The following is a 27,013-nucleotide window of genomic DNA, read 5'->3' as shown; positions in this document are numbered from 1 at the left end:
GAAGTCACGCCTCAGGGCTGCTCAAACTCCCCCAAGCAACTTGCCTGATTTAAGTTGCACTTGAAATCCGCTGTGTGGTCCTGCCCCAACTGAACCCAGCCTTTGAGCCCTGTGTGTCCTCACAAGCCCATGACTGTAGTGACCATATTGGTCCTGCTCTTGGACTCCCACCGTCCCCTGCGCTGCCCACCCCAGACCTTGCTGGAGCACGAGACAGCCATTTTCCGGGGTGGAGAGCAAGAGAGGGGGCAGCGTGGCTGCGGGTGCCGACAGCATCTCCCAGGGGACCTTAATCCGTGGCTGCGGTTTCCGTAACTCTGGGCCACCTCCACAGCGACTGCTTTTGATAAAAACGTGTCACTTCCGTAACTGGCAGCAGGTTGACTTCCCCTCATTCTGTGCTGGGCCTTGCATTCCAGGTGACTGTGAAGCCATCAGCTGTCCAGTTGCGCTAATTGATCCTTGACAACTGGTAAATGATTGATGGGGCGCTGGGTGGCTGAGGTGTTGGAGTGATCTCAGAGGCTGTGATTGCATTCTGGTTTGTGCCTGGCCGAGGCGAGATGTGGTGCTGGTCTGTTTGAGGCCAGCGCAGGGGCCCGGCTCCTGCCGGGGAAGCGTGCCGTGAGACGTTTGAACCTTAAATTAAGGGTAGGAGTAGTTGCAGTTTTCTTTCCGAAGAGAGTAGAGAAATATAAGGCCGAGACCCCCATTCCTTCTCAGGAGCTCCGGGGACCTGTAATGAGATGAGATGTTCACTGAGTCCCGGGCTGGAGCTGCTTGGCTGCCAGGCACACGGACCCTGGGCAAAGCCCAGCCGTCGCAGCCCAGGCGGGCCTGCTTGGGGTCTTGTATTCCTGCCTCTGGGTCGGCTGTGGGGTCTGCCTTCTTAGGCCATCCCTGGCCTGCTGTGCCCACATACTGCAAGGACAGGTTGTGGAGTCCCGTGGGTGCTAAAGCTGCCTCTCTCGCACACCTGTGAGGGTGGGGAGGAGGGCTGGGAACACCCTAGCCCCAGGCACAGGGTATCACTCCTGCAGGGTGCGTTCCTGCCCAGGCGAGCTAGCCTTCAGCTGCCCCGAGGCACCCACAGTCCTGGCAGGTGCCTGGAGAAGAAACAGCAAAGGCAAAGAAGCAGGTGGGGGGTGAACAAGGAGGCCATCAAGGCGAAGGGGGACTTGGAGAAAGGGTCGAGGGGTGTACATGTGGGGCCTGGAGTGCAGCTTAGTCGACCCTGACGTCCTGGACCCTGAAGGTACCCCTCACTCAGCCACAGAGCTCTAGGCTGTCTCTCAGCATGCCTGGCCCGGCCCACCCCAGGGCCTTTGTACCTGCTGTTCCCCTGCCAGGGGAGCTGCTCCTGCAGAAGTGCACACAGAGGTTGCCTTGCTCACTCTCCTCTTGGGAGCCTGCGCAGCTGGCGAAGATGAGAGCTAGACCCCGCCCCCCACACACCCCTGCCCAATCTATTTTCTCCTCACCTCTTGCACCTTCAGGAGAGGACATGATCGATTGATCTGTTTTGTCTTCTCTTCCTTTGTGAGAGTGTAAGCTCCTGGTGGGCAGGACTTTTTTCTCAGTGACTGACAGGGAGGGTAGGAAGCCACGCAGTACCTCTCAGTGGGCCGTGCAGGGCTCGGGCTGCACCATCTGCACCCCATCATTTATGGGAGGGCCGGGGTAGGGTTGCTCTATTCATCCAGTGACTCTCAAACCCCGGGGGCTTGTGTGGGCGCAGGTGGCTGGGGGCACCCCTGAACAGCTGGTCCAGCGGGGTGGGTGGACCCGAGAATGTGCCTTCCTGCCAAGTCTCCTGTGAGCCTTCTGTTTCTGAGTGGACGCCAGGAGCTGCTAGGGCTCAGGCCGTCTCTGGGTGGCAGGTGCCTCTTGGCGTGGGGTGTCACCCACTTGCCTTTCTATTCCAGGGTGAGGAAGAACATGCGGAGATGGAGGGCGGCTGGAAAGAGGTGCTGGCCGTGCTGGTGGTCCTGGCTGGGCTCGCAGGTAGGGGTCACGGGGCTGCGGACTGGTCACTGTCTGCTGCAGGCAGGGTGGCGGGCACACAGCTGCCCGAGGGCACCTCCCAGTGCACGGCTGCCCCTGGGCCTCCCTCTCAGTGGGATGCTGTTCCTACTTGGAACTGACATCACGGCCCGCGTCGGGGCTGTGGCTGAGACTTGGGGGACCTCATCAGGGACCTTCCCGAAGCCACGGCACTGCTGAGATGTCTCTCTCACCCCCGTCAGTGTCTACCTGGCTCTCAAGGAAGGGGACACAGGTGTCACTGCCTCGGGGAGCCTGTGGTTTCCAGGGTGGGCGCCCCAGCTGCCACGCATCCCCAGGTGAGGTCCACTGTGTGACAGTGCCCCCTGGGTGTGGCTGCTCCGGGACATGGTGGACACGCCCAGGGTTGAGGCTCAGCCTCCCTCTCGCTCACTTGAGTCTGCACACCCCGCTTTGGTCTAGCTGGTCTTGTCTGGCTCCGCGGCTCCCGGAGGGCTTCAGCTTGTCTCCCTGACCGGTTAGATGTCCCTCGGCATCCCTACTGCAGGACTCGCAGGCGTCACGCAGAAGGACAGTGCGTGTCCAGGAGCGCACTGTGTCGTCCAGGGGCAGAGCAAGGGCTTTCAGGCTCGTGCTGGGAATGGGGCCTCCCCTGAGCAGCCCCCTCTCTGGCCTCCCTTCGCTCCTCCCCAAAGTGGCCGCTGTTCTGACCTGTCACTGCACGGACAGTTGTGGCTGTTTTTTAGGTCCCCGTGTTCTCTATTTTGGATGCCAGACACAGGCTTTAAAAAATCTGGTCATGTCAGCATCAAAAAAAAAAAAAAGTGGGGGGATAAAACAGAACAGGAAACACCAGGTGTGTTCCACGCGGCAGGGGCTGTTCCACGCGGCAGGGGCGCTGCGAGAGGCTTGACTGGGGTTGATTTGCATGTGAAGTCTAGGGGCTCCAGACTGTGGTGGGGAACGCACTCGGGGCACAGGGACCGGGAGACCCTGCCCTATGGCGTGAGGGTGAGTTGGTCGGAAGGTGCTTGCTAGACATTTGTCTGCAGAGTGGAGGGGGGAAGAAAGCCCCCGGCGGGCTGAGCCCAGGGCTGGCCAGCCACCCTCAGGACTCACTGCAGGGACACGGCACTGTGTGGGCCTCTTCTAGCCATGGCCGCAAAACTCTTTCAAAGGTTTGTCAGGCAGTGATGAACTCTGGTTTGGGTTTTCTTAGAGATTTTTTTCCTGGTGTTGCTGAGTCTTGTGCACTGGGTTGGGGCAGAGGAATCTGGCTAATGTCTCATCTAGGAGGGCCAAATATCGTGGGCTAATTCTAGAGCCCTGGGGAGCGGGGGGCCCATCCTCAAACTGGTGATGAATACAAATTTGGAAATGTGTTGCCGACGCTTCACTCTGGCAGGCTTGGGGTACAGTCTTCTTCACCTGCAGACACCTCTGAACACCTGGGGGCAGCAACTGTGGACACCCAGTCCTCCCTCTTCACCTTGCCTGTGGTAGCTCTGCTGATAAGGAACTCGACCACTGGATCTATCCACTAGTAACTATGCGCAGGACTTTTGTCGTGGGCCACTTGTTGGAGCACGGCCGGGTATAGCCAGGCATAATCCTTGTTAACCAACACAGAGCTTAGAGTCTAGTAGAGGAACAGTATTTGAGATCCTGTGATAGGATCATTTAGCCTAAGTTGGGTATTCTGAAGGTTTCCCTGAGGAGGTAACATCTGGGCCTGGAACTGAGGAGCAAGTGAGACTGGTGTTCCAGGGTGGTCAGCGCATGTGTGAAGGCCCTGGGGCTGGAAAGAATGGATGAGTCTGATAAACTGAAGGTCCAGTGGCCCGAGGTGGAGTTGGGTGAATTGAAGCTGCTGTGGGACTGTGAGTCCAGTCTTAAGCATTAGTTGGTCTGACCTATGAGGAGAGAATCACTGAAACCAAGTCTGGGGTGTGGAGTGGGAGGTGGGGCAGGGTTGCCCGATCAGATGCATGACTGCGGCATGGACAGCAGTTTTGGGGGGGACTGGTGGTCTATGGGTGATCTCGACTCTTCCTGGGGACCCATCCCAGGGACTGAGCTGGGAGCTCACCTGCCCGGGGCCCTCCTTCACGTCTCCTTCTTGTTCTGGCTCCTTTCCCGCCTTCCAGAGCTGCGTCCCAGCGCAGCGCTCTCTCTGCCCGCCCCTGTCTGTCCCCTGCTCCTCCTGGGGGGAGCCCCACCTCCAGCCCTGCTTTCCCATCCATCCCACGTTTTAGGTAGGAGAAGAGGGGACGAAGGGGCTGCAGGTGTGGCAAGGAGCCAGAGGAGAGGAGCCTGGGAAGATGGAGGGCGGCCACACAGGCTCCCACAGCCTGAGCCAGGGAGGTGGCTGAAGGCCCCTCCAGGGTGATGCGGAGTTGAGGGTCCCTTTGTGGAGGACGAGCGGGAGCCACAGAGGCTGTGAGCGTGCTGCCCCTGAGTGTTTCACCTGGAAGGTGCCAGGCCGGGGTGAGAGGGCGCGGAACCAGGTCTCTCTTGGGGGCAGTTGGTTCTTTTCCTCAGAGCAGGAGAGCAGCAAAGGGGCCGGGGCTGGGAGCTGGGACCTGAAGAGCCCAGGGGAGAAGCTTCCAGGAGGATCAGCTGCTGCGGACGGAGCCAGGACCTGGCGTTGCTGACAGCCGCAGCTGGGCTCTCGGGCGGACGCCCTGATCGTTCCCAGTTTCTCTTTGCTCTTAGGGGAGAGGAAGGTTGTGAGCAGAGGTTCTGTTGGTTAAAGGTCTTATTTACAGTTTGCTCCCACTCATTCCGGTGGGGCAGGCTCGCTTGCACACTCACCTGCAGATAAGATACGAGGCCATGACCAGAAAAACAGCTTCTGACTCAGGAGGCCTGGCCTGGGGCGGTGGCTTAGGGTTCTAGCAGGACTGCGGGATCGTCAGGGGAATTTGGTGCTTAGCATTTGGTTCCTCCTGTTTGTGACTTAAAGGCCCATCAAACCCAAGGGGTTTCCATCCCACACAGGCCCCCTCCCCCCTTCCCCTTCCCCCTTCCCCCTTCCCCCCTCCCATCTCCCCAGCTGCGCCGGAAGCCTCACCCCTGGGCGCTGGGTTCTTACTGGAGGTGCAGGCTGACTTTGGAGTGAAAAGATGTGCCCGCCCCGTGCCCAGGGCTGGGAGGAGGTCTGGGTTCAGATGGGCTTGCTTGGAATTGCCTGCTGGGCTCCCCGGGGGGGGGGGGTGGGCAGGCTCAGTTCCCTAGCTCCACTGGGCACGTCCATCCCTCGTCTTCCTGGCCAGGTGAGGTCAGGATGCCTGTCATCGGAGTGTGGAGCTGGGGCTCAGCTTGCTTCTCCCTGGGGTAAGTCTGCCCGTCCTTGAAGTGTGGCTCAGAGCTCAAGGGAGCTCCCGCCGTGGCTTCCTGGCACCCATGTCTGATTCCCCCTCTTGTGGCTTTTCGTTTCTGTAGCTGAAGATCAAAGTTGTGGGCCGAGCGCCTTGCCCAGGTCAGGCAGGAGATCCGACCTAAGTGTTTAAAGTCACGCTTTGTCTCTTTTTCTGTCATGCTCCCATCAAAACAAAGAATGGTGACTCTTTTCCTGGACACTGGGTGGGCTTCCTGGGCCCTGACCTGCCCCAGCTCTGCCCCAGCTCTGCCCTTGGCCAGCAGGTCCTCCTGGTCTCTGGCCTGGCCTGCAGCGCTTCCCTCCCTCGCATGGTTCCCGCAGTGCCTTCTGGGTGCTCAGGGAGGTGCCCGTGGCAACGTGTGTCCTTCAGTGTGGCTCTTCCCCAGGAGCCGCAGGGCCGCAGGGAGACTCCTCCAGACCCTGCCTTACACTTGACCTTTCCCAGGTCTGAAGGAAGGAGGGGAACTCTACCTGGGGACACCCAGTGCACATGGCAGGCCACCTGGCTGACTGCGGGAGGGGGGGGTCCTAGGACACCAAAAGGCAACAGGAAAGTCTTGATGGAGAGAAACTAGGGTTTGGGGTGTGTCCCGGGCCAGGCTCTTCCTCTAGTGGCTTCAGAGGGAAAGAGCAGGGGATTCAGCTTGGGAAGGTCCGAGCTGGCCCAGGTCCACCACTGTGACTGCGAGTGCCGAGGTGTTGCTGGTGGACAGGGCTAGCTCCTCTGCAGTGTCAGGGAGGACCTGTTCACACCTCTCCGCTCCCAGTGGGTACCAGTGACCATGGATGTCTCTTGCTTGGAGGCCCAGGGCTCCATTCTCGGCCTCTATCTTCATTGGGTGGCCCTCTGTCCTTTCTCTTATAGGGACACCTATGATTGGACTTAAGATCTGTCTTAAATCCAGGCTGATTTCATCTGGAGATCCTTAACTCATGACATCTGTGAAGGCCTTATTTAAAAATGTCACATTCTGAGGTGGACATGGTGGACATGGACTTTTAGGGGACAGTATTCCACACAGTGCAGCTCAGGGAGGGGAGGAGACTGGAAAGGAGCATGCGGCGGTGGCCTTGTGTCCACGGGGAGCTCCTGGTCTCCTGGGGGCGCCCTGGAGTCAGGACCAGTAAGATGGGATCTGAGTCCTTGGGTGGATGCCCATTGTGGGGCACAAATGGTAATACAGAGGGTTACACTACAGGGTGGACTTGGGTCACCACCTTGCGTATCGGTTGTTTTCCAGCTCCTGGATCCGGTTATCAGATCATAGAAGGTCCCCACAATGCGACCGTCCTGGAGGGCTCGGAGGCTCGCTTCAACTGCACCGTGTCCCCGGGCTGGAAGCTCATCATGTGGGCTCTCAAGGGCACGGTGGTCCTGAGCGTCACCCCCAGGGAGCCCATCATCACCAACGACCGCTTCACCTCCGAGAGTTACGAGGACGTGGACGGGAACTTCATCTCCGAGATGATAATCCACGACGCGCAGCCCAGTGACTCGGGGTGGGTCAGATGCAGCCTCCAGAACAGTGACCGGGAAGGACTGGCTTTCCTTGCTGTCCAAGGTGTGTGTCCAGGTGGCCCCCACGCTGGGAAGCTGCGGTCCACTGGGTTGGCCATCAGAGGGTCAGAAGGGGCCTTATGAAGTCGAGGCCACACAGGGTGGCCCTGTTCGGCCTTCGGCTGGTGTCACCCTTGCCCTTGGAGAATGTGGTGTTTGCAGGGTGTAGAATCGCCCAGAACTAATATTGACTGTTCTCCATCTCTCTCCTCCCTCCCTCACCTCTCCCTTTCCTTCTTCTTCTCCTTTCTCCTTCCTCTGCTTTTTTAAAAAAGACTGTTGGGATGGGCTTTGTCATTCTGGTCCCTTCCTGTATCTCCCGGCCTTTCTGGACCCCATCCCTGCATCCTGCAGGATCAGGGACAGGCGCTCTCTCTGCTGCGGAGATGTGTGACGATCACGGTCCCTTCTCTGGTTTTCCCTAGACTTCACCGTCTTTCTTTGCATACATTATTGACCAACTTTGAACATGCTTTAAGTTCCTTCTCTTCCTGGCTGAAGTTCCCCCACCTCGTTCTCTCCCCACCCCTACTGCAGTGGTTATTACAGTCAAAGGTGTGTGTTCATCAGACATACCGAGCCTAGAGAGAGAAGGGAAGTAAACATAATGTGTAATGATGATAACTTCTTCTCTGTTCTTAAAGGTAATGCTGAGATTCTGAAGATCATGTTACATACTAGGGGAAAAAAGTAAAGGGATGCTTTGCCCAGGATCTAGAATATTCTGACCCAAGTTCAATCCCTTTGAGGTCTTTTGCAGTTTATTTATGTACTGTTTATAGAGGCACAGGAACTAGTGGGGTTCTGGATTTCCATGATAGCACTACTTACAAGAGACTGTGCCATATCTTTGAAATGATTTCTTACATCCATTTACATATTTGCCTGAGGGAAATTCCCAAAGATTCTGTCTATGTTCATGTTGCTGACATATCAGATTTCATAATATTCGATGGAGAGACATGTCTATCTCTATTTGCTTTTTTGAATGATTTTTTTTTACTGTAGAAATTGAGCTACATTGGTGAGCTACTGCAGTGTGTCATTCATTTTCTGTGGTTTAATGAGAGTCCAATGACATTTTCTAAGTAAGTGATCCTCTGAGGCCACCTGGGACCGCTGGCCTTTTGCACGACCAGCTTCTTGCGATAATGACTTGTGGTATAATGGAAAGAACACAGGAGGAGAGCGTCAAAGGCACGAGCTCTCTGTGGCTCTGTCTCCCAGAGAGACAGCTCCCTCATCTTTTTAAACTGGGATGAGGCTTCCCTGCCCACATCCTAGGCTTGCTGTGAAGACCAGGTGCACAAATGACTCAGGATAGTTTGGGGACTCCAAAGTCCCTTCCCTTCAATAGATGACAGCAGAGCCAGGGCCACAGTGCCACACTGCCTGGGGTCACTGTTCAGCTCTATGGCTAATCCCTGGCGTGACCCAGGACATGGCGTCCAGTGACCTTGTGCCCTAGTTCCTTCGCCACAGGGCTGTCGTTGATGTAGGGTGGATGAGGCTGGACACCCAAGGAATTTTCAGGAAGCAGGTTTACTTAGGCTGCAGTGGTCCAGAGGGACTCATGCCCATAAATCTCTGGATTTCCCAGAGTCTGGAAATTCCTTTAGATTAGACAGTGGCATCGGTGGGAACATGACAGTTACTCTTTGTCCCATACTCGTAGGCTAGACAGAGGCTTCACACGTTGTGTCTGCAAACCTGGCATTTACAAGGAAGAGGAAGCTCTGAACCACAGTGAGCTCTCTGCAGATCTCCTGTCAAATCCTGTTGGTGCTCTTTGTAAAAATCTTTCTGACAAGAGGAGAAGCTTAATGCTGGTGGGGGGGTCTTTTGGGTGGGGGTACCCAGTCTGCTTCATCATGGCATCTCCAAGGCGGGTCTGTGGAAGGTCTTCAGCACAGCGCTGGGCTCAGTGTGGCCCCAGGACCATTTGCTTCATATTTCTTGGGTTCCTAAAAAGAGCAGGCGTTTCTGTGCGACTCAAGATGAAAAGAGGAAGACACAGTTCCTGTCCTCAGGAGCCAGACAAGACCAGGGAGAGGCAAGTTGCCACACAGGTGCTGGCAGCCGTGAGGGAAGGAGGACAAGATTGGGGACCCACAGGGAAGGAGGTGACGGGTTCTGCCACTCCTCCCAGAGCAACTTCCCGGAGAAGGCTTCGTCTGAGGTGGGCCTGGGAGGTCTGCGGACCCAGAAGCAGGAGCACGAGAGGAGGAGGAGGGAGCCTGGACGGGTGTGGAGCATGAAGGCCTGGCTCCTCTCCCAAAGCCGCGAGTCCACAGGGTTGCCTGAATACGCCCAGTGCACATCGTTCTGTGTGATAATTGCCGTCATTTTAGGTTTTAATACAAATGAAAGAACAAGCTTCTAGGGGAGGCAGAACTTTCTCCAGGGTCGTGCAGAGGGAACCCCCAGGGCTGGGGCTGGGTGCCATCATTTCACCACGGCTCCATGGAGCTGGGTGGCACTTTGTCGTTGGAGGAACAAATGTTCTCTGAGCAACCAGGTCTCCTCGAGGGAGAAAAGCATCTTGAGAAAAGAGAGGACATGCCCACCAATTTCCCAACGGTGCTCATTTTTCCTTCACGTATCGATAAGGAACAGGAAGAGTGGATGGAGCTCCAGTTTGAGTCATGCAAACTCTGTGGGAGCGCTGCAGTCATCCTCCTGTGGACAGAGTGTGTCCTGCTGCCGGATAAGCTCCGCGAAGCCAGCGGGGAAAGTGGAAGTCCAGCTGGGCACAAAGAAAATGCTCCGGACTGCTGCGTGGATCCTTTCATCAACCTCACCAAACGGCCCTGGTGTTTTGAGCACCACTCGGCCCAGGGTTCACGGTCCTCTGATCTTGTCTGGGGCGATACTGTCCCTTCCAGGGTCTGCATCTTAAGACCCCTCTCCATCAAACCAACACCGGACAGACACAGGACAAGTGCAAAACCCTGTGGACATAAGGGACAAGTCCTTTCCCTGCTCTTATCGCATTTACAATGGCCCTTGAATTAGCAAGGGTGCTTTCTTATTCCAGGGAATATTCAGGAACGGAATAGTTGGGAAGTCTCAGAGTGGGTGGGTCAGGCAGAGCTGTTCTGGTTGGTGTGGCCTGGCACTGCTCGGTACCCAGGACCGCTCCAGGGCGTCAGTGAAGCCACTGGTGCTCTCTGGGTTCCCAGATGGGGGCTGAGTTCCTGCTTTCCGTCTGGCAAGTGCACAGGGAGCTTTGGGCTGGGCACGGGGAAGGTCTACAGGGCTCAGCAGGCCCGCACTTTCCCCAAGTGAATAGGGACAATGGTACAAAGTCACGCAAGGACAAAAGACCCCAAGTGCCCACTGGAGAGGAGGAAAGTCCCTTGGTACAGCTTCAGAGTCCATGGTGCCACCAGCCTTGAAGAAAGCTCAGCTGTTGAGCTTTGGTCTGGTATCAAAGAAGAGCAGGATGATCGACAAAGGCGAGGAGCTTCTCCGCACTATTGCAATTACACTTCAGTGTGAAGTGAGAGAGTCTTTACATCTTTCAAACAAAGCAATATATTGCAACAGATGGAAGGAAGAAGCAGGTGTGAGTTCCTGGCCAGACACCGAGATTTTGTATAAGTAGGAAACAACGTCACCCTTACTAATTTTTATTGGTTTAAAAATTGAGTTATTTTAAATGAGATATGTTGATCTATTTGGCATGGAATAGGCTATTATTTTTGAATAAATATGTTAAAGTAAATATTTAATCTAAATTTTAAATATGTTGACTATCAATAGAATCCATATAAATGAAAGGTCTTTGGAGTCCTCAGAGATTTTCAAGAGTGCAAAGATCCTAAAACCAAACTGAGAACCGCTGACCTGGTCAAATCATCTGATTGACAGGAGGAAAACAGCACCAGGATTTCGGTCTTTTTTTGAGGTAATGGCAATTTTTCAGCAGAGCCAGGAGCGAGGGCAGAGCCTTTGATTCTTGGTCCAGTGTTCTTTCCATTACATTATGTGGAGGGGAGTTTCAGCATGTGCCATTTGAATATTTTAATGCTTGTGTATTTCGCTAAGGCTGTGTCTTTGCTGGAGCCAACACTCAGGTTGTGTTAGCAATATCAGCAAAAATAAGCCATATTTTCCCATGGATTATTTATATTGTGAACGCTGGTATAGGCCAATGGGTTCTCGATAAAATTTTAAAAATAATTTATCTGAGTAAACCATTTTGATACATGATTTGGATCCATTATTTCTATCATCACCTCAGATTTGATTTTGGTTTGACATATGGCTACAATCATATTTTAAAGGCCATGTCGAAGATAGTGATAATGTCTAAGCATTTGTGATCCCCACAATGAATAAAACAAATGTGGTCGACCCCACGTCAAGGAGAGGCCTGCTTCCCGGGAGGCTCCAGGATCCGGCCGCCTTGAAAAGAATCTGGAGGCTGTTTCCCTTCCTGCTTTTGCTCCTGGGGTGGCCCAGGACAATCCTGTGGCTCACTGCAGTGACTCTGTGGCCATGCATCTGTTTTCTCTTCCCCACAAAACGGTAATGGTTCCCCAGAGCATGGTGGGCGATCTCACCTTCTCTTGAGAACCTGGCAGGTGTAGAAAGGGACACAGGTGAATCCTGAGCTGGGGTTTCCCAGGACAGACACAGCCTCGGGGCCTTGGGAAGAAAGTCTCCTGGCCTGTGATTGGGAACACCAATTGCCGCAGGAGAAGAGGAGCTGGCACTGACAGCCGCTGCCGACTCTCCGACTTTCTCTCTTCTCTTCCTCAGTCATGGGAGCGCTGTACATTCCCAGTGACAGCATCGTAGTCACTGAGGACGAGCCTTGTACTGTCACTTGCCGCGCACTGGGCTGGAGCCCACTCCCGAATATTTCCTGGGAGGTCGCCGTCCCCGTAAGCCAGTCTAGCTATTACTCCTTCCTGGAGCCCGGCGAGCCCCGCAGTACGGTGAGCGTCCTGGCTCTCACGCCGCAGGGCAACGGGACCCTGACTTGTGTGGCTAACCTGAGGAGTGTGCAGGCCCACAAGGCCGTGGCTGTCAACCTCACGGTGGTCCAGTCTCCGTCTGGTGAGTGAAGACTTTCTGCCTCATGTCCAGGGAATTACGCCTTCAAGCTTCTGTTTTCTGTGTGGTGCTAAAATAATGCCTGAGAAAATCACAGGGGACCTTGGTTTCTAGCTGGGGATGGTAATGAAGACAAATATCTTGTGCTGTTGGCTTAAAGATCCTGTGATCTCTTCTGCACTTAAAATTCATCTTCAGGTTTTTTTTTCTCTCCCCTGAATTGCACATGAAGACCATTCAGGAGTCTTGCCGATCAATGATCATAAAAGAGCATTGGATTCAGAGACAGATGCTTGGATTGAATATTTTCTCTAGCCTCTACTGACACTGTTCCAGGTTGGTCCCACTCCTGAGGAGAGGAAGCAGGTCCCAGTGTTGCGGAGGGTGTTCGGGTTGCCTTAGGAGAATTACGAGGTTGGATCTAGTTTGCCCAGCAAATCCTCGACGCGCCATGTTTCCATCGACTGTTTAGCTGGACTAAGGGATATGACTTTAAAGTCTAGATCCTTCAGTGGGATCTACATGGGGTCCTTGACAGGCCAGAGACTCTAACCAGCACCTTGCAGAGCCTATGAGCTCCAAGGGGTGTGGGTGGATGGGAGTGCAGGGGTGGTGGGGTTTTGGGTGCTCAGCCTGGAGATTCTCTTTAATGCCTGTGTTTCACAGAAGACAGGGAGGTCTGGAAAAGTGTTCTGCTCTAATCAAGAGCACTAGCTGGGTGGGGCAGAGTGAGTCCTGGAAGCTAAGGAGAGTTTTTCTCTTGGTTCAAAGCTTTTCCCACCATGCAACCACCATTACTTGAGGGTTTTCAAAGTTCAGAACAAAGCTCTAGCCAAAGCAAAATAATAATAATAATAATCCAATAATAAACAGCACTTTCCAACCACAATAAAGAGGCACTGTCCCAAGCACTTCCCAAGTATTTTCACCACTGTGACCAAAAGACCTGACAAGAACAATCAGAGGAGGAAAAATTTATTTGGGGGCTCATGATTTCAGAAGTCTCAGTCCATAAAAGTCCAATACCACTCCTTGGGGCCTAAGGGGAGGCAGAACATCATGGCGGAAATGAGTGGTGGAGGAAAGTGGCTCAGGACGTGGTGATCAGGAAGTAGAGACAGTGCCACTCAATGAGGACTAAATATACACCCGAAGGCATGCTCTCAGTGACCCGGCTCCTCCAGCCACACCCTATCTGCCTACAGTTCCCACCGGGAACTATCGGGATTGATTCACTGATTAGGTTGAGGCTCTCTAACCCGGTCATTTCACCTCCAAACTTTCTTGCATTTTCTCATACGTTTTTGGGGGATACCTCACATCCAAACAGAACATCAACTATGAACCAGGTTCACCTGCACAGCAACCCTAGTTACTGTAAGGTGAGGTGACAGGGACAGTATTGACAGGATTTTGATCAAGCCATCGAGACGGTAGACAGCAGGGCAGTCCTGGCAGTCTGTCCCTAGGATCTGACCACCCACTCCACCCACTACCGTGGAGTGCCACTGAATTGTGCAAGGGCTTCCTGTGGCTGCTGTATGAGGTGTTGCAGATGACAGGCGGGGGCTGGGGGGACCAAACAGCAGGAAGTCACTGTCTGGTCCTTCTGGAGCTGCAGTCTCAGGTCAGGGTGTCAGCAGGCTTGTTCCTCCTGAGGGCCGGGAGGGAGAATCTGTTCTGCTGCTTTCCTTTCATTTCTGGTATTGGCTGGTGGTCTTTGGCGATGTGTCTTTGGCCATATTGATGGAACTCTGCCTTCATCTTCCCATGGTATTCTCCCTGTGACCAGACCCCCCAGTCATATTGGATCTTACTCAGAATGACCTCAACCTACATTTGCAATGCTTCTCTTTCAAAATAAGATCACATTCTGAGGGACTGAACGTGAGTTATTTTGGGGCACAGTTCATCCCATAACAGGAATCTCTGAACCTGTCAAAACCTCTTCTGAGCCTGACCTGTTGTAAGCACCCACCATCTGTGCTCCGTGCTACGTGGATTGATCCCCAGGGCAGTGTTTGCTCACTCCCCTGATGTAAGCCTTCTTGTTTCCAATTCGGCTGTCCCCAGAGACCAGGCAGACAACAAAAATGAACACAGAAATGAATATATGCATCAGCTAGAGGATGGAGTGGTAGGGGAGGGGGGAACCAGGGCAATATGGTGATGTGGGCCCTGTACTACCAGGCCTCAAGTACTCCATGACTAGGTAGATAGCTGGAATTTTATGCGAACTTCTGTGGCTTTTGAATGCCGTAGCTACTTAAACCATTTGGTAACTCTGTAGGCTAAGCAAACACGATAACCATAAGGGGCCTTGTACTGTCCATTCCCCAGCCCTGTGTGATGTCTCCCTGTTAAAACAGGCCCTCACTCAGTCACTCTGAGGTCTGTGGACTAGGAAAATGGTACTGCAGAGTGAATGTATCTCCAAGAGAACTAACTTGTAGCTATTGTTTTCTAAATTCCAAGGAGCAGAAGTCTATTACAAGGATCCCTCCTCCTTTTCCCTCATCTAGAAGGTTCTGGAAGCCCTTTGTTCTGGAATAAGAAAGAGCAGGAGGGCGGCTCACTGGGGCAGTGCCTCCCCTCCTGCTTGTTTGGGTGCACACACTCTAGCTCTCCTGAGCTGGCTGTGGGATGTCGCGCTGGGTTGCTTAGGCCTGGCTCCGGTGGAGGCAGTGTTTCCAGGGCAGGGACATGAACCTTGTGTTTCTTTAGTCAAGGCTAGCTTATCCTAGCTGATTAAATTCAGGGAAATCTAGCTTTTCCCTACCAAGACAGTATGTGGGGATGAGCTCGAATCCAAACCTAGTTTGCTTTTCTTTCTCCACCTTACTTTGAACAGTTATAAAACCTTTACAACAGTTGCGAGGACAATATAGGAATTACCCATGTTTCTTCATCTGGGTCACTAAATGTTCCCTAGATGCTTGTCATGCTTGCCTCCCTCTTTTTCTGTCCCTCAACCTTCCCCCAGAGTATTTGAGAGTCACCTGGAGATGGGATGATGCTGTGTCCTGAAATGCCTCAGAGGTCTGTCGTACAGGGAGGCCACTCTCCCACATGACCCCCCAGAGTTGGCTACCAGAAAGCTCGACCTTCCTCCAGGCCCTTGCACAGCATGGGGTCTGTACTTCCAGTATCTCTGATAATGTAATATGGAGTGAGTCGTTTCCCCCAAACTGGTGTTAGCTCTGGGTGTCAGGGCTTCAGTCTCCCTGAAGTTCAAATGGCTCCCCTAACTTTTTGCCTCATGGTCTAAACATTTTTGAAGGGTCCAGTCTACTTCTGAAGGATTCTCCCCAATTTGGATTTTTTCCTAATTTTTTCCCAGCATACTTTGCAGTGGGCCAAATGTAATCTTGCAAGACGTAGGTGATGCCACATGGGCACACGAGGACAGTGTTCTCTGTCATTGATAATGAGAATGTCTGTGGCATCTCCTGGATCTCTCCGGTGAAAAGCTACCCTTTTGCCTTAATAATTCACATCGGATCCATGCACCTGTGGGAAGGCGCTGTTTCTCCACAGCCTTCCACCTAATAACTTTTGCATTTACTGCTAAGTCACTGCTGGAATGTGCTATTTCTATGCTGGCTCTAAACCAGCCTTTCTATATTGAGTTGTTGGGATTCTTTTATAATGAAGAGACCTTCTTTTCTTCCTTTCGTCTCTCTTTTCCTTCCTGTTTGGTATGGACTCATTTTTTTTCCAACCCATTGTATTCCACTCTTGTCATTATTCCTTTTGATGCTCAGCTTGGTCCCAGGGTGGCCTGCAGGAGTCCTTTCAAGCTGTCTCGGTGTCTTTTTGATGTGACCTATTACTTTCTTAGCACTTGGTCCAGTCAGTGTTCCAGACTCACTCTGCACCTCCGTGTCCCAGCCTGGAATCGACCACGTTGGCACGGAGCTGACCAGCTTGCCTTTACGCTACTTAAATATGATGAAATCTGGTCCAGGCTTCGAAAGGAAGACTGAAAAAAAAAAAAACGCATAAACCTTCTGTATTCTGGAAAGAAGTGTCTGTTGAAGCACGTAGTTGCAGGGTAGCAGGGCAGCCAGGAGCTCCTCCAGGACCGATGGTACCCTATAGAAAGGGATTTTAGAGATTAGGTAGCCAGAAATTTTTTTCCTGCTATAGGGGCAGGGCAGAGGGAGGGCGTTTAATGTCCCTTGTAGGTTGACTCAGTGGAATTCTGCAGGGACCAAACGAGTGCTTTACGTTCAGTGGCTAGAGGCAGGACTGCTGGATAGGAGGTTTAGTGGGTGGGCGGCAGTGAGTCTGTCCTTATTGGACTCATTTGGAAAAGGGTCATTAGTTTCTAAATTATTCATCCAGGTCTGGAGCAGCTGGTGCTGGCAGTGTGCTGTGTGTTTTGTGCAAGTTTTTTTTGGCGGAAGTCTCCGTCCCAGCCTTGGCTGGTGCAGCTGGCCTGAGGCTGCAAGTGGCAGAGCCAGGTTCCCAGGGAGTCGCGAGGGAGTCAGCTCTGCCTGTCAGGCTTCTTCAGGGATCTGGTCACCATCAGTCCTGATGCCACTTCCCAAAGCACAAGGAATCTGCTCTCATTTCTGGAGTGACCCCTGTCAGTCACTGAGAGAAGGACAGTGGCAGCAGAGGAGGTTGGAGCAGGTCAGGCCACATTGCCCAGAGTTCTTCCTACTGGTGTGTAGACCAAAAGCCTTCCTCAAGAAAAGCGGATTGCAAGGTGAATGCTCATCTTCAGAACTGTCTTATAAAAGCTGATTTTCTTGCTGACAGAAGAAACAGAAACTTAGAGTATCACAGACATCCCTGAGACTAGCAAGCAACAGCCCTCTCGCCCCTGTCTTGAGACACTGTGGGCCTTCGTGCCACTCTGGGTTGTTTTCTTTTTTAAATTTGTTTTAATTAGATACACATGACAGTACAATGATCTTGACGTATCATAGATTTGAATCTCTGGGTTGTTTTCTTTGCATGTATCTGTGGAGAGCTTGGGAAAGGATGGAGGTGACACATGACCGCCCCCTGTAGGAGGGCGTGACTCCTGTCCACAGTGCATGACCACGGAAATTCAGGGGCAGAGAAGGGCGGTAGGCGTGGCAGTCCTTTCACTCTACAACTAATGGTGTGATTCTGGGCTCCGTTGTCTCACCTGTGACAAGGGCAGGAGAGGAGCAGAGCGGTTCTCCCTTCCTCTGTGTGTCGGTCACCAGAGGAGCCTGGACGCAGACACCGAGGCTCAGGCTCCTCCCCAGAGACTTGGTTTAACTGGTCTTCTTGGAGCCTGGAAGTCAGGATTTTAAAGTTCCCAAACCATCTGTTGGGCACCTAGGATTTTGGGACACTGTTCTAAAAAAAAAATCTCTAGGTCCCCACCTTCCATCTAGCCTTCAGGAGTTGTGATCCATGCAGGTTTGATCATCAGACAGGGGCTGCTCCCGCTCACTCACTAGACAAGTGGCCGCTGTTGGTGGTAGAGGGCGTGGGCTGAAGCGCCTGCAGCACTGGGGTGGCCTGCCCAGGCAAGACGCAGAGCCAGGGCTGGCGTCTCACTGGTCCAGTGATCCCCCGTGTCCCTCCGGTTCACCCAGAAGCGTGCTTTGTACATGGTGGCGGTGAGATTTTGTATGAACACAGTTGGCTTCAAGAAATTCTACGCAGCCTTTTACAGCTGCACCTTCCTTTGAGAGCACCTGGGAGATACCTCTTCCTTGTCTTCAAAGACGGAAAGAAGGGAAAAGGACACTCTTGAGGCTGAGCAAAGCCCGCCCTAGGTCAGTCGTGCAGCCCCCACCGTGGTGTGAAGACTGTAGGGAGGGAGGCGGTGCTGACCGGGAGATGGCCTCTCAGGCCCCGTCTGTGGTCACTCAGGGATGGCACCTCTCTGCCAGCGAACCTACCGCACCTTGCAGCAGGCACACCGCAGACTTCTTGAAGACGGATTTATTTCCCGTCAGGCCTGGGTGGTGACTTCCCAGGGGGATCGGGGTAACTCATGGCAGGGTGCGGGGTGAGTTGAAGGACGAGGCTCTCCTGTGCCAAGAGCCCTGGGCAGATCACTTGGGCTCTTGGCTCCTGGATAAGACCATTCCAAGACTCTGTGTTTTCTGTGCACCTTTATGATTTTTTGATTTATCAATATATGACTGTTATTATTTATTTTTTTCAATCTCCCATAATTGTATCCATTTTAAAAATTGGCCTTATACTGAACAAAAATATCCAGTGTGTATAGGATACATGTGTACATATACAAACACACACAAACTATACACATGTGTGTAACATATGAAAAATAAAATCATTATTAAAACAAAGGAGGTTAACTGTGGAGCTCCAGGACGAAACCCTCCCCACCCCGGCTCATGTACCAGGCTTTGTCCTCCCCTGAGTTAGGGGGAGACTAGAGCTCAAGCCTCTCCCAGGTGTAGACTTCCAGCAGCACATGGTCACCACCAGTAGAGAGCAGAGGAATGAGCCTTCTGGTTCCTGAGGCCAGTTGCCATTTGGTCAGAGGTGGGGGCTTTTGGGCAGGCATCGCCTGGCTGACTGGTGAGTTAAGGAACAAGGAAGTGGGTGATGCCAGTATGGTCCATTCTCCTCCTTGACTCTGTCTCCAGTCTCTGCAAGGCTGCTTCCCCTCCTGCAAACAGGCACGCCCAAGGGCACTCCCAAGGACACAGCAGGCAGTGGCTTCTAGGTCAGGGGAGAGGCTGTCAGGTCAAGACTGAGCTGGCAGGACGGTGGGAAAGGCCACGGCATGATGTCTTAGCAGGTGAGGGGTCCTGCCGATTGCTGACATGCTGAGCCAGACCTTACTGTTTAACCTGAGCCAGCTCCCTTATTGTGAAAATTCGTCCTATTTGCAAGCTGAGTTTTGTAAGAGCCCATCAAACTGGATGCAGGGTGACAGCGGCAATCTCAGACATGTGCATTGGAACTTAGAGCCTCCTCAGAACTTTCCCACACATTTTTTGAGTCTCTGGGTAAGAATTGTTACTGGTGAGTGAGATGGAGGCCAAAGGGGACATAGCAGGTACGCAGTGGCATGAGACTGACTGGCTTCCCCAAGTCAGGCCCCAAGAGAAGCCCGAAGCTCTTGTCAGTCATAAACCTTCCCCACAGTGCTGATTTTCAACTCTAGATTGAGAATAGATTGATGAAGTTCTTGACTTAATCCTATTCTTATCGATTTGTGGGAGGGGGCATATGGGAGCACCCTGTAATGAATGGAGTTGCTCTTGGGTAGTGTTTACATTTTTGTCACATACCAGGGATTCTCAGAGTGTGGGTCCTCAGCCACCTGCATCTCAATCACTTGGGACACTATTCCAAATCCCTTGATTCTGCACATCCAGCAAGCATTCCAGAGGATTCTTGGGGTTCTTCCATCTGTGGAACAAGGGGATAATAAGCTTGCTCTCTGAAAAGGAGGAGCTTGTGCTAGTGTTCCAAGTCTGGGGGTGGGAGGTATGGTAGAAAAGGGTATGATTCCATCTTCTTCCCATCACAATTTTTTTTGGCTCTTTTCTTGTCTCTTTCTGTCCTATCTCATTTCAGAAAGATGATGATTAAGGTGGAGACAGATGACATTAGAAAAATAGTTGACTTTCTCTACATTCCTACAATTCTGTTCTGAGCATCCTAATATGGTCAGAAAGGTGAGTTCTAGGTATGACTTGGCTACAGCCAACTGCCTGACTTCTCTGTGTGGAGACAGAAGGGAACTCAGCATGTTAGTCATCCATCCATCCATCCATCCATCCATCCATCATGCCTAATATGTTCCAGGTGCTTGGAGCATAAGAAAAATAAGTCAGTCCTTGACCTTGAGAAAGGTAAGTCCTGTTTGGACATCGTAAGATATATAAGAAGAAATGGAAGCAACAGTTGATTTCCTTGACGTTTGATATGACAGTACATGTGAGGTGTTCAAAAGAGAAACTGTCAAAATTATTTTAATATTTCTCAATTTCTTAGAAGAAAAATTTAAAAAAATCCTTTACAGACAAAGCAGAGAATCTTTGTGTAGGAAGGCAAGACACATATTTTTTATATTATATAATTCTTCAATGTATAGAGTTCCCGGAATTTCAGCTCTTGTTTTTAGACAGGTATGTAGGTGATTCTGCAGCTGGATCCTGACCTGCCCATGAGTCAGCCTCCAGGTGTTTGGAGGTGTTAGACACAAGGCAAAAGTGATCATCTCTAGCAGTGCCACGCTCGTTCTGAGCATTTGGCACAGACATGGGAATGGCAAACTATAATTGCAAGGTCAATTTTCAAGGAAAGCTCTAAGGAAGAACATCCAAGAGTGATTTTCAACTCTGGCCTTTGGTTCCAAAGTGCTGAATGACCATTAATTTCAAAGCCAACTCCATGTTCCTTCAGAGGAAGACTCTGTTTTGATATTTTTTGATGTGTAGCATCTAATAAAGTAGCGCACATTTACATCAAGATGCAACTCACTCCCTCAGGGCTGAGTGACAATTGTTTGTCTAGAGCAATTCACAGTCGGACAGTGGTGGTTTGGCTTCCATGTGGCTTGGCAGGGAGAAGCGAAATGCTGGACGAGGCCCTCCTGGGAGCACCAGTGTCGTTCCCACAAACCATGGCCCGGCCATGCTGCCCGGTAGGACTTTCTGTCATGACAGAGGTATCCCATAGCTGTGATAATGGGACAGTAACAGAGGCACGGAATAGTTAATACACCTAATTTGAATTAATTAAAATTTGAATTTGAATAACAACATAAAAAGCCAGGATTGGAGAGCTCTGAAACATGGCAGCAAAAAATCAAACTGGCCTTTTTTCTCTCTTTCCTGCTCTGCCCGCTTCCTTTAACTTCCTGCCCGTTCCACCTCGGCTGGCCATTTTTCTCGTGACCCCCTGACTGCCGGGTACAATCAGAGGGTGAAGCGTCCCGAGGAGGGTGGCTCCTGAGAGCTATGGGAAGGCAATTTCAGCCTGAGAACTCCATCCTGTAGCCGGGTCTGGGGGGGCTGCCGCGAAAGCCCTGCACCTGGCTTCCTTAGCAGTGACCGTCTCTGTTCCTGTTGGCTCTGGGACCTCAGAGTGGCCCCCAGGAGCGAGACCCCCGTCATTCTCCAGTCTTGGCCGGCAGCAGCTGCTTGAGGATGATTCTTGAGTGAACACAGAAGGTGCCAGCAGGTGTGATGAGAGTCCTCCGCCCCGGGCCCAGGCTCTCGCCCCTCAGGGCGTCAGGTGCTCCCGACTCACACCTGGGCTGGGTTCCTCAGCAGTTATTTATGGATAACAATAAATATGATGATGGAGATGCTGACCCGTGTTGACTAACCAAACTCACGGAAGGGACGCTAGCCTCGGGCGCCCGGCCACGGCAGGCTCCCTCTTGGCATTGGTGGAAAACAGACTGTAATGTAGATCCAGGCAGAGTCCACGATCCCAGGCAAAGCTCCCTCAAATGTCTCCTCTCCTTTCAACCTCGCAGACAACACGGAAAAGTCAGGTGCATCGTTGCCCACCTGGGCCATTGCTCTGCTCGCAGTGTTATGCGTGTCGGTGTTTATCCTGATAGTTGTTCTGATCATCGTATTCTGCTGCTGTTGTTCCTCTCGGAGAAAGAAAAAAGGTAACTTTTTCCTGTGTGAATTTTTATGTAGTTTTGAAGTTTGGTGTAAGCAGATGAAGCTGATGAGCTCATGAGCTCTTTTAAATGACACACTGAGGTGAGCAGATAGAACTTCCCACCTGCAAGAATGGATCTTGTCAAAAAGACAGATGGCCAGTGATGGAGACAGTGTGGAGAGAGGGGGCCCTGGAACACTGGTGGGAATGCAAATAGGAGGGGCCATTATGGGAACAGTGGGGGGGGGGCTCAGACAAAATGAAGCCCAGGGCCACTGTGTGATCCAGCAACCCCACTACTGGGTATGTACCCAAAGAAAGCGGAATCGGTATGTCAAAGAGATGCCAGCTCTCCACGTTCACGGCAGCACTATTGTTAGAAGGGGAAACCGTCCAAATGTCCATCCATTGAGGAATGGAGAAAGAAAGTGTGAGCTATCACACACGCGAACTTACACAGAGTCAAAGGGCAGCTGCCAGGTTGGGGCTGAGGGGATGGGGACACGTAGGTCCAAGCAGACAAGGTTTCAGTCAGCCAGGACAGATAAGTTATGGAGATCCATTGCAAAGCAGGGTGTCTGTGCTCATCATTCTGCATTGTGTGCTCGGAAATTACTACGAGAACAGGTTCCAAATGTTCTCACCATAGAAAGGTGATTAAACGTAAGAGGCGATGGATGTATTGAATAGTCTTTAATCTGTTCATGATGCACCCATGTCAAAACGTCATACCACACGCTGGAAGTGTATACAATTTTAACACATATAAAACTGATATATATATAAAATAGATCAATATCAGTTATACTTCATAAAGTTGGGAAAACAGTAACAAAAAATGAGACAAAACGCAAAACAGAAGAGCCCTTGACTCCAAAGCCCTTGAAGGGAGCTGGAGAGATCCACGGGGAAGCTGAGGGTCGTCTGGGAAGGAGCTGATCTGTAGGAGCTGTGGGACCGTCCCTCTGCCGGAAGCCAGGGAGGCAGTGCCTTTCTCACCAGAGACTCGGATTATTTGAACTTTGTGCTTACTTTCAAGGGTATGTAGCTACTGTGATGCGTCATTGAATGCTGTAGTTTTTTTTTTTTAGGATAAAACCTACCTGTTTGGGCACATCAGAAAATATTAATGTCCTGGTAGAAAGAAAAATAAGGTCTCCTGTTACAGTCTGAGGATAATTTCAATGCTTCAAATGACTAAATATAACTTTTTCCCCATAAAGTATTTTTTGGTACTCGACTGGTACCTGCAGAGTTCTCCCTGTGCCAAGTGGTTGACAGTGGAGTGACTGAGAGGGACCCAGTGGAGTCCTAAAGAACACAGGCTTGAGAGACAGGCGTGGGGACTTGGTCTGTGGCTCGTTACTCCCCATCTTCAGATTCTAGATTCACTGTAGTTCAAGAATCCATTGATTAGTGATATTAGCAATTTAATGACAGCTTTTGGGGGTACTTGTGTATGTACCAACCATATCTACCATTGGCACAAATGAAACTGATAGAAAATGTATCTTAGAACAACGTGAAAGGGTAATGCTACCAAGGTAATATCTAGTCTATTAAATTGGTGACACTAATAACTACTCTTGGTTGTTGCAACAATTAAATGAGGTGATGCTTTGTACAGTTCTGCCCTGGGGCTCATACATTGTCAATACTAACGAATGACAGTGGTGATTGGTGGTGCCAGCACTTCTTGTTGAAGGAGTCTTTTATAATATTGGTAATCAAACTCAAAACCACTAAATACTAATTGGATACCCACCGTCTTTCAGGTTCCTTAGGTTTACTTATTTTTCTATTGGTTAAGAGTGAATTCTACTTTCCTTATTCTTGGAAGCCACTGGATGATTTGGTGTGGGGGCCACTTCTTAATACCTGCTGGGTCACCAATACTAATGTGAGGGTTAGTAGAATCTGGGCGTCTGTAACAATCAGTGAGATTTTGTTTTTAAAATGAGTATTCTGATTTTTCTAATTTGTTTTTTTGCAGAGTCTGTTTATCAAATTAAAATAAGGTAAGTTTGAAATCATGTCAGTTTTTTGAAAACCAAGCGAACTACCACCACCACCAACAGCACACATACCCATAATTGTGCCATTTTAGGGTTTGTGTTACTCAAAATTAAGTCCTGAAAATAGGCGATACTGCAGAGCACATGTGCCAGCCACAGACTCACGGGGCGGCCCTCGGGGACTAGCACGGGGTGGATGACGGCTGCCCGACTTGCTCTGGCTGCTCGGGGCTGGAGCAGACGTGTTGGTGCCTGGCATTTGCAGCTCCTTCCACAAGAGGACACTGTGCACCAGGACTGTCCCTCCTGTTCTCCGTTGAGGATGGGGACACCAGAGAGGGTACGCTGGGATTTCTGGGGGCATTGGACAGCCAGGCCTCGGAGAGCTGCAGGAGGCCCTGCTCAGGAGGACAGAGGAGGCCGCATTCCCCTCCTTGCACCACGGGAGGCAGGACACAGACTCCCCTCCTTCCCACACTGTCCAGCAGTAGCTGCAAGCACTGTGAAGGTGACCGTGTCGAGGCCCACCAGAGCTCGTGCCCGCCAGTGTGGACGCAGCACTTGGGCAGGCAGCAGTGCTCCGAGGGGAGGGCTGTGGCCCCGGGTGGCTTCCCTGCGGGGGCCCTGACAGTCATGGCTAGCTGTCGGTATTCGCCTGTTAATCTGAAAAGCTAAGACTTAAACTCTCCCCGGCTGCTCTCAGCACAGTGGACAAATGTGTGTCCTCAGGAAGGGACAGGTGCTATCCATCTCTCCCCGCCGCTGGTGATGATGCGGATCTGAGAGGCGCTGTCTTCTGAGGACGCCACCGTGGAGCATCTGAAGACACGTCCCCGTGGGGCCTGACTTAGGGGAGGGAGGAGGAAGGGACACCACCCTGATAACCTTTCTGGCCTCTTTTCGACTCTACCCCTCAGCGGGATCACAGCGTGGAGGCTGGCCTTGCCCACTGTTGACCATGGCCACATCTTTGGTGTCTGTTCGGGGGCCTTAGGTGACCTCAAAGCATAGTAAGATGATCAAGAGCCATTGAGGGTCCTGGGCACGGAGCAGCAACAGCCACAGTGCAGTGACCGTGTGGGTCCACGGGACAGCTGGCCTTCGCTGAGGGCGTCCCACGCACGTCAGCTTCTGACCTAAGCCCTGTGGAGCTTTGCAGTCTGGATTCTCACAGTGACTTTATGAGGCCATTTTTTTCCATTTCGTAAATGAGGACCCTGAGCTAGAGGTTAGGCAAAATTCCTGACATGTCCCCTGTGGGCGGGGGGGGGGGGTGGTGGGAACGTGAACAGGGAGCTGTTCCAGGCTCAGGTCCTTCCTGTGTGTGCTACTCCCGTGCTGGACCAGGCTCCCTGTCCGGAGGTGAGGACAGGGTAGCTCGCTCGCTGACCTGGGTCCTTCCAGTTGTCCTGGTGCTGACTCCTGCCACGCACGGCATCCTTTGCATCAAAATCACATGTGCGTTTTAAAATTTTTTAATAGAATCAGTGCACGTTTATTGTAGACAACAATTAAACAAATATAGGTGTAAGAATTGGTGTTCAAATCCCTTACAGCTCCACGGCCCAGGGTAATCATGTCCTCTACGCATGTGTGTACCTACGGGCACACGTGTTCACATACACATATGTTCACACACACACGCACACACACGCACACAGTTACTTTATAACTTGCTCTTTTCATTTAACTCCATCCGGAAGTCAATTTTCTATCAACAATCATTTGTCCACCATATATATATATTTATGTATTTATATTTTTGTACCAGGGATTGAACCTAAGGGCACTTAACCACTGAGCCACATCCACAGCCCTTTTTATGTTTTATTTTGAGGCAGGGTCTTGCTAATCTGCTATGGCCTAACTAAATTGCTGAGGGTGATGATCCTCCTGCCCCAGCCTCCCGGTGCGGAGTCACAGGGTGCCCTCCGCCCTGGGCTTGCCCACAGCACTCTTGTTTGTTTGATGAAGTCTTAAATGGTTGTGTGACTACAGAAAAGGGCACAGACCATGCCCGTGTGGCTTGGCTGGTGTTCACAGGGCACTTGTGCCAGGACTTGGCTGCTGAGATTCTGAGCTGGAACATCCTCAGTGTCCCCAAAGTGCTGCTCAGACCCCATCAAATTGTTGTCTGCCCCTTGTCACCAAAGGCAGCATTCTCTGGCACCTGTCCCCACATCCCCAGACACTAGACTCCTGTAACTGTCACAGAGTGGACTCATGTCACGCGTACTCATGCACGTCTTCCTGCTTGAGCTCCTCACTCGGGCTGAGCCACATTGGCACACAGATATTGATGGCGTGACAGTTACACAATGTCACCACAATGTCACGGTGTGCAATTTATTTTTCCCTATGGCTTTAAGTGGGCGCTTGGGTAGTTTTCAGGTTGGGGCCGTTCTGAATGGAATGGCCCCTCTGTGAGCTGCTCATACGTCCTTTTGTGAACCCAAGTGCCCACTCCTGTTTGTCCTTCTGTCGGGCGCACCTCTAGCAGAGAGCCCTGGGCCACAGGGCAGGCCTGACTTCCTCCACAGTTTCCAAAGGAGCTGCTTCCATGGCCCCCAGCAGCTCTCGAACGTCCTCATCTGTCATGAGTTTTGCAGCAGCGTGGAGACATGTCCTAGAGACACTCATCATTCATTTTACCAAGTCCTTGCTGCTGGCCACCTGGGCTGTTTGTGGGTCTTGCTATTATACAGAGCCCACGAGGAATACTCTTTCTAGAACTAATTCTTAGACATCGAGTAACTTATTCCAAACTTCTGAAACTCAATATTTCTAATTCTCCCTCTAAACATTGCCAGACGTCATTCCCAGCATGCTGCCCCACCTTGCTGTATTTCTGAGGTTGGCACAGGGTTTCCATAAAGGGCTGCATTGTAAGCGGTTTGGTTCTGCCAGCCATCTGGTCTTTGTCACAACATTCAACTCTGCTGTTGTAACACGAGAGCGGCCCCAGACCACACGGTGGCCTGTGGACAGGTGTGGCCGTGTTCCAACAAAACTTTATTTATAACAGCAGCTGGTAGCTGCTGTTACCCCTGCTTGACTCAGTGGTTCCTGAGAGTGGAGCACCAGGTGGGTCTCATGAGGTCCATGGGGCTCTGGTGCACAGGTTCCATCCCTCTCGTCCCGAGGACGTGAACTTGTGGACCGTGCACACCTGCACTGTGAGCCAGTCACCTGGCTGAAGCTTTCCTGCATCGGAGGCTGAGGGTAGCCAAGCAACCCAGGTCTCTGTTGCCGACTAACATGTGACTTTGTTCTACTTCTAGGAACTCTGAAAAGGACAACACAAAGAAAGGAACTTCTGAGACAAAATTAAAAAACGAAAATGAAAACTATGCATTCAGTTCAGATGAACCAAGGACCACACGTGAGTAG

At 51.7% G+C, this 27,013-nt stretch overlaps 1 protein-coding gene across 1 annotated transcript; it reads left to right on the top strand.

Annotated features, from left to right (window-relative positions):
- The first annotated feature begins 1,946 nt into the window (after positions 1 to 1,946).
- Igsf5 (immunoglobulin superfamily member 5) lies at positions 1,947 to 27,013 on the top strand. The gene is made up of 6 exons (XM_076868608.2): positions 1,947 to 2,004; positions 6,628 to 6,948; positions 11,712 to 12,011; positions 21,472 to 21,612; positions 23,602 to 23,626; positions 26,905 to 27,013. The coding sequence occupies exons 1-6, from the start codon at positions 1,947 to 1,949 to the stop codon at positions 27,011 to 27,013; spliced, it is 954 nt and encodes a 317-aa protein (XP_076724723.2).

The sequence above is a fragment of the Callospermophilus lateralis genome, chromosome 10 (genome assembly GCF_048772815.1).
Source record: "Callospermophilus lateralis isolate mCalLat2 chromosome 10, mCalLat2.hap1, whole genome shotgun sequence".
Lineage (NCBI taxonomy): Eukaryota > Metazoa > Chordata > Mammalia > Rodentia > Sciuridae > Callospermophilus > Callospermophilus lateralis.
Note: the sequence above shows the minus strand (reverse complement) of the source record. Positions and strands in the feature narration are given on the sequence as shown.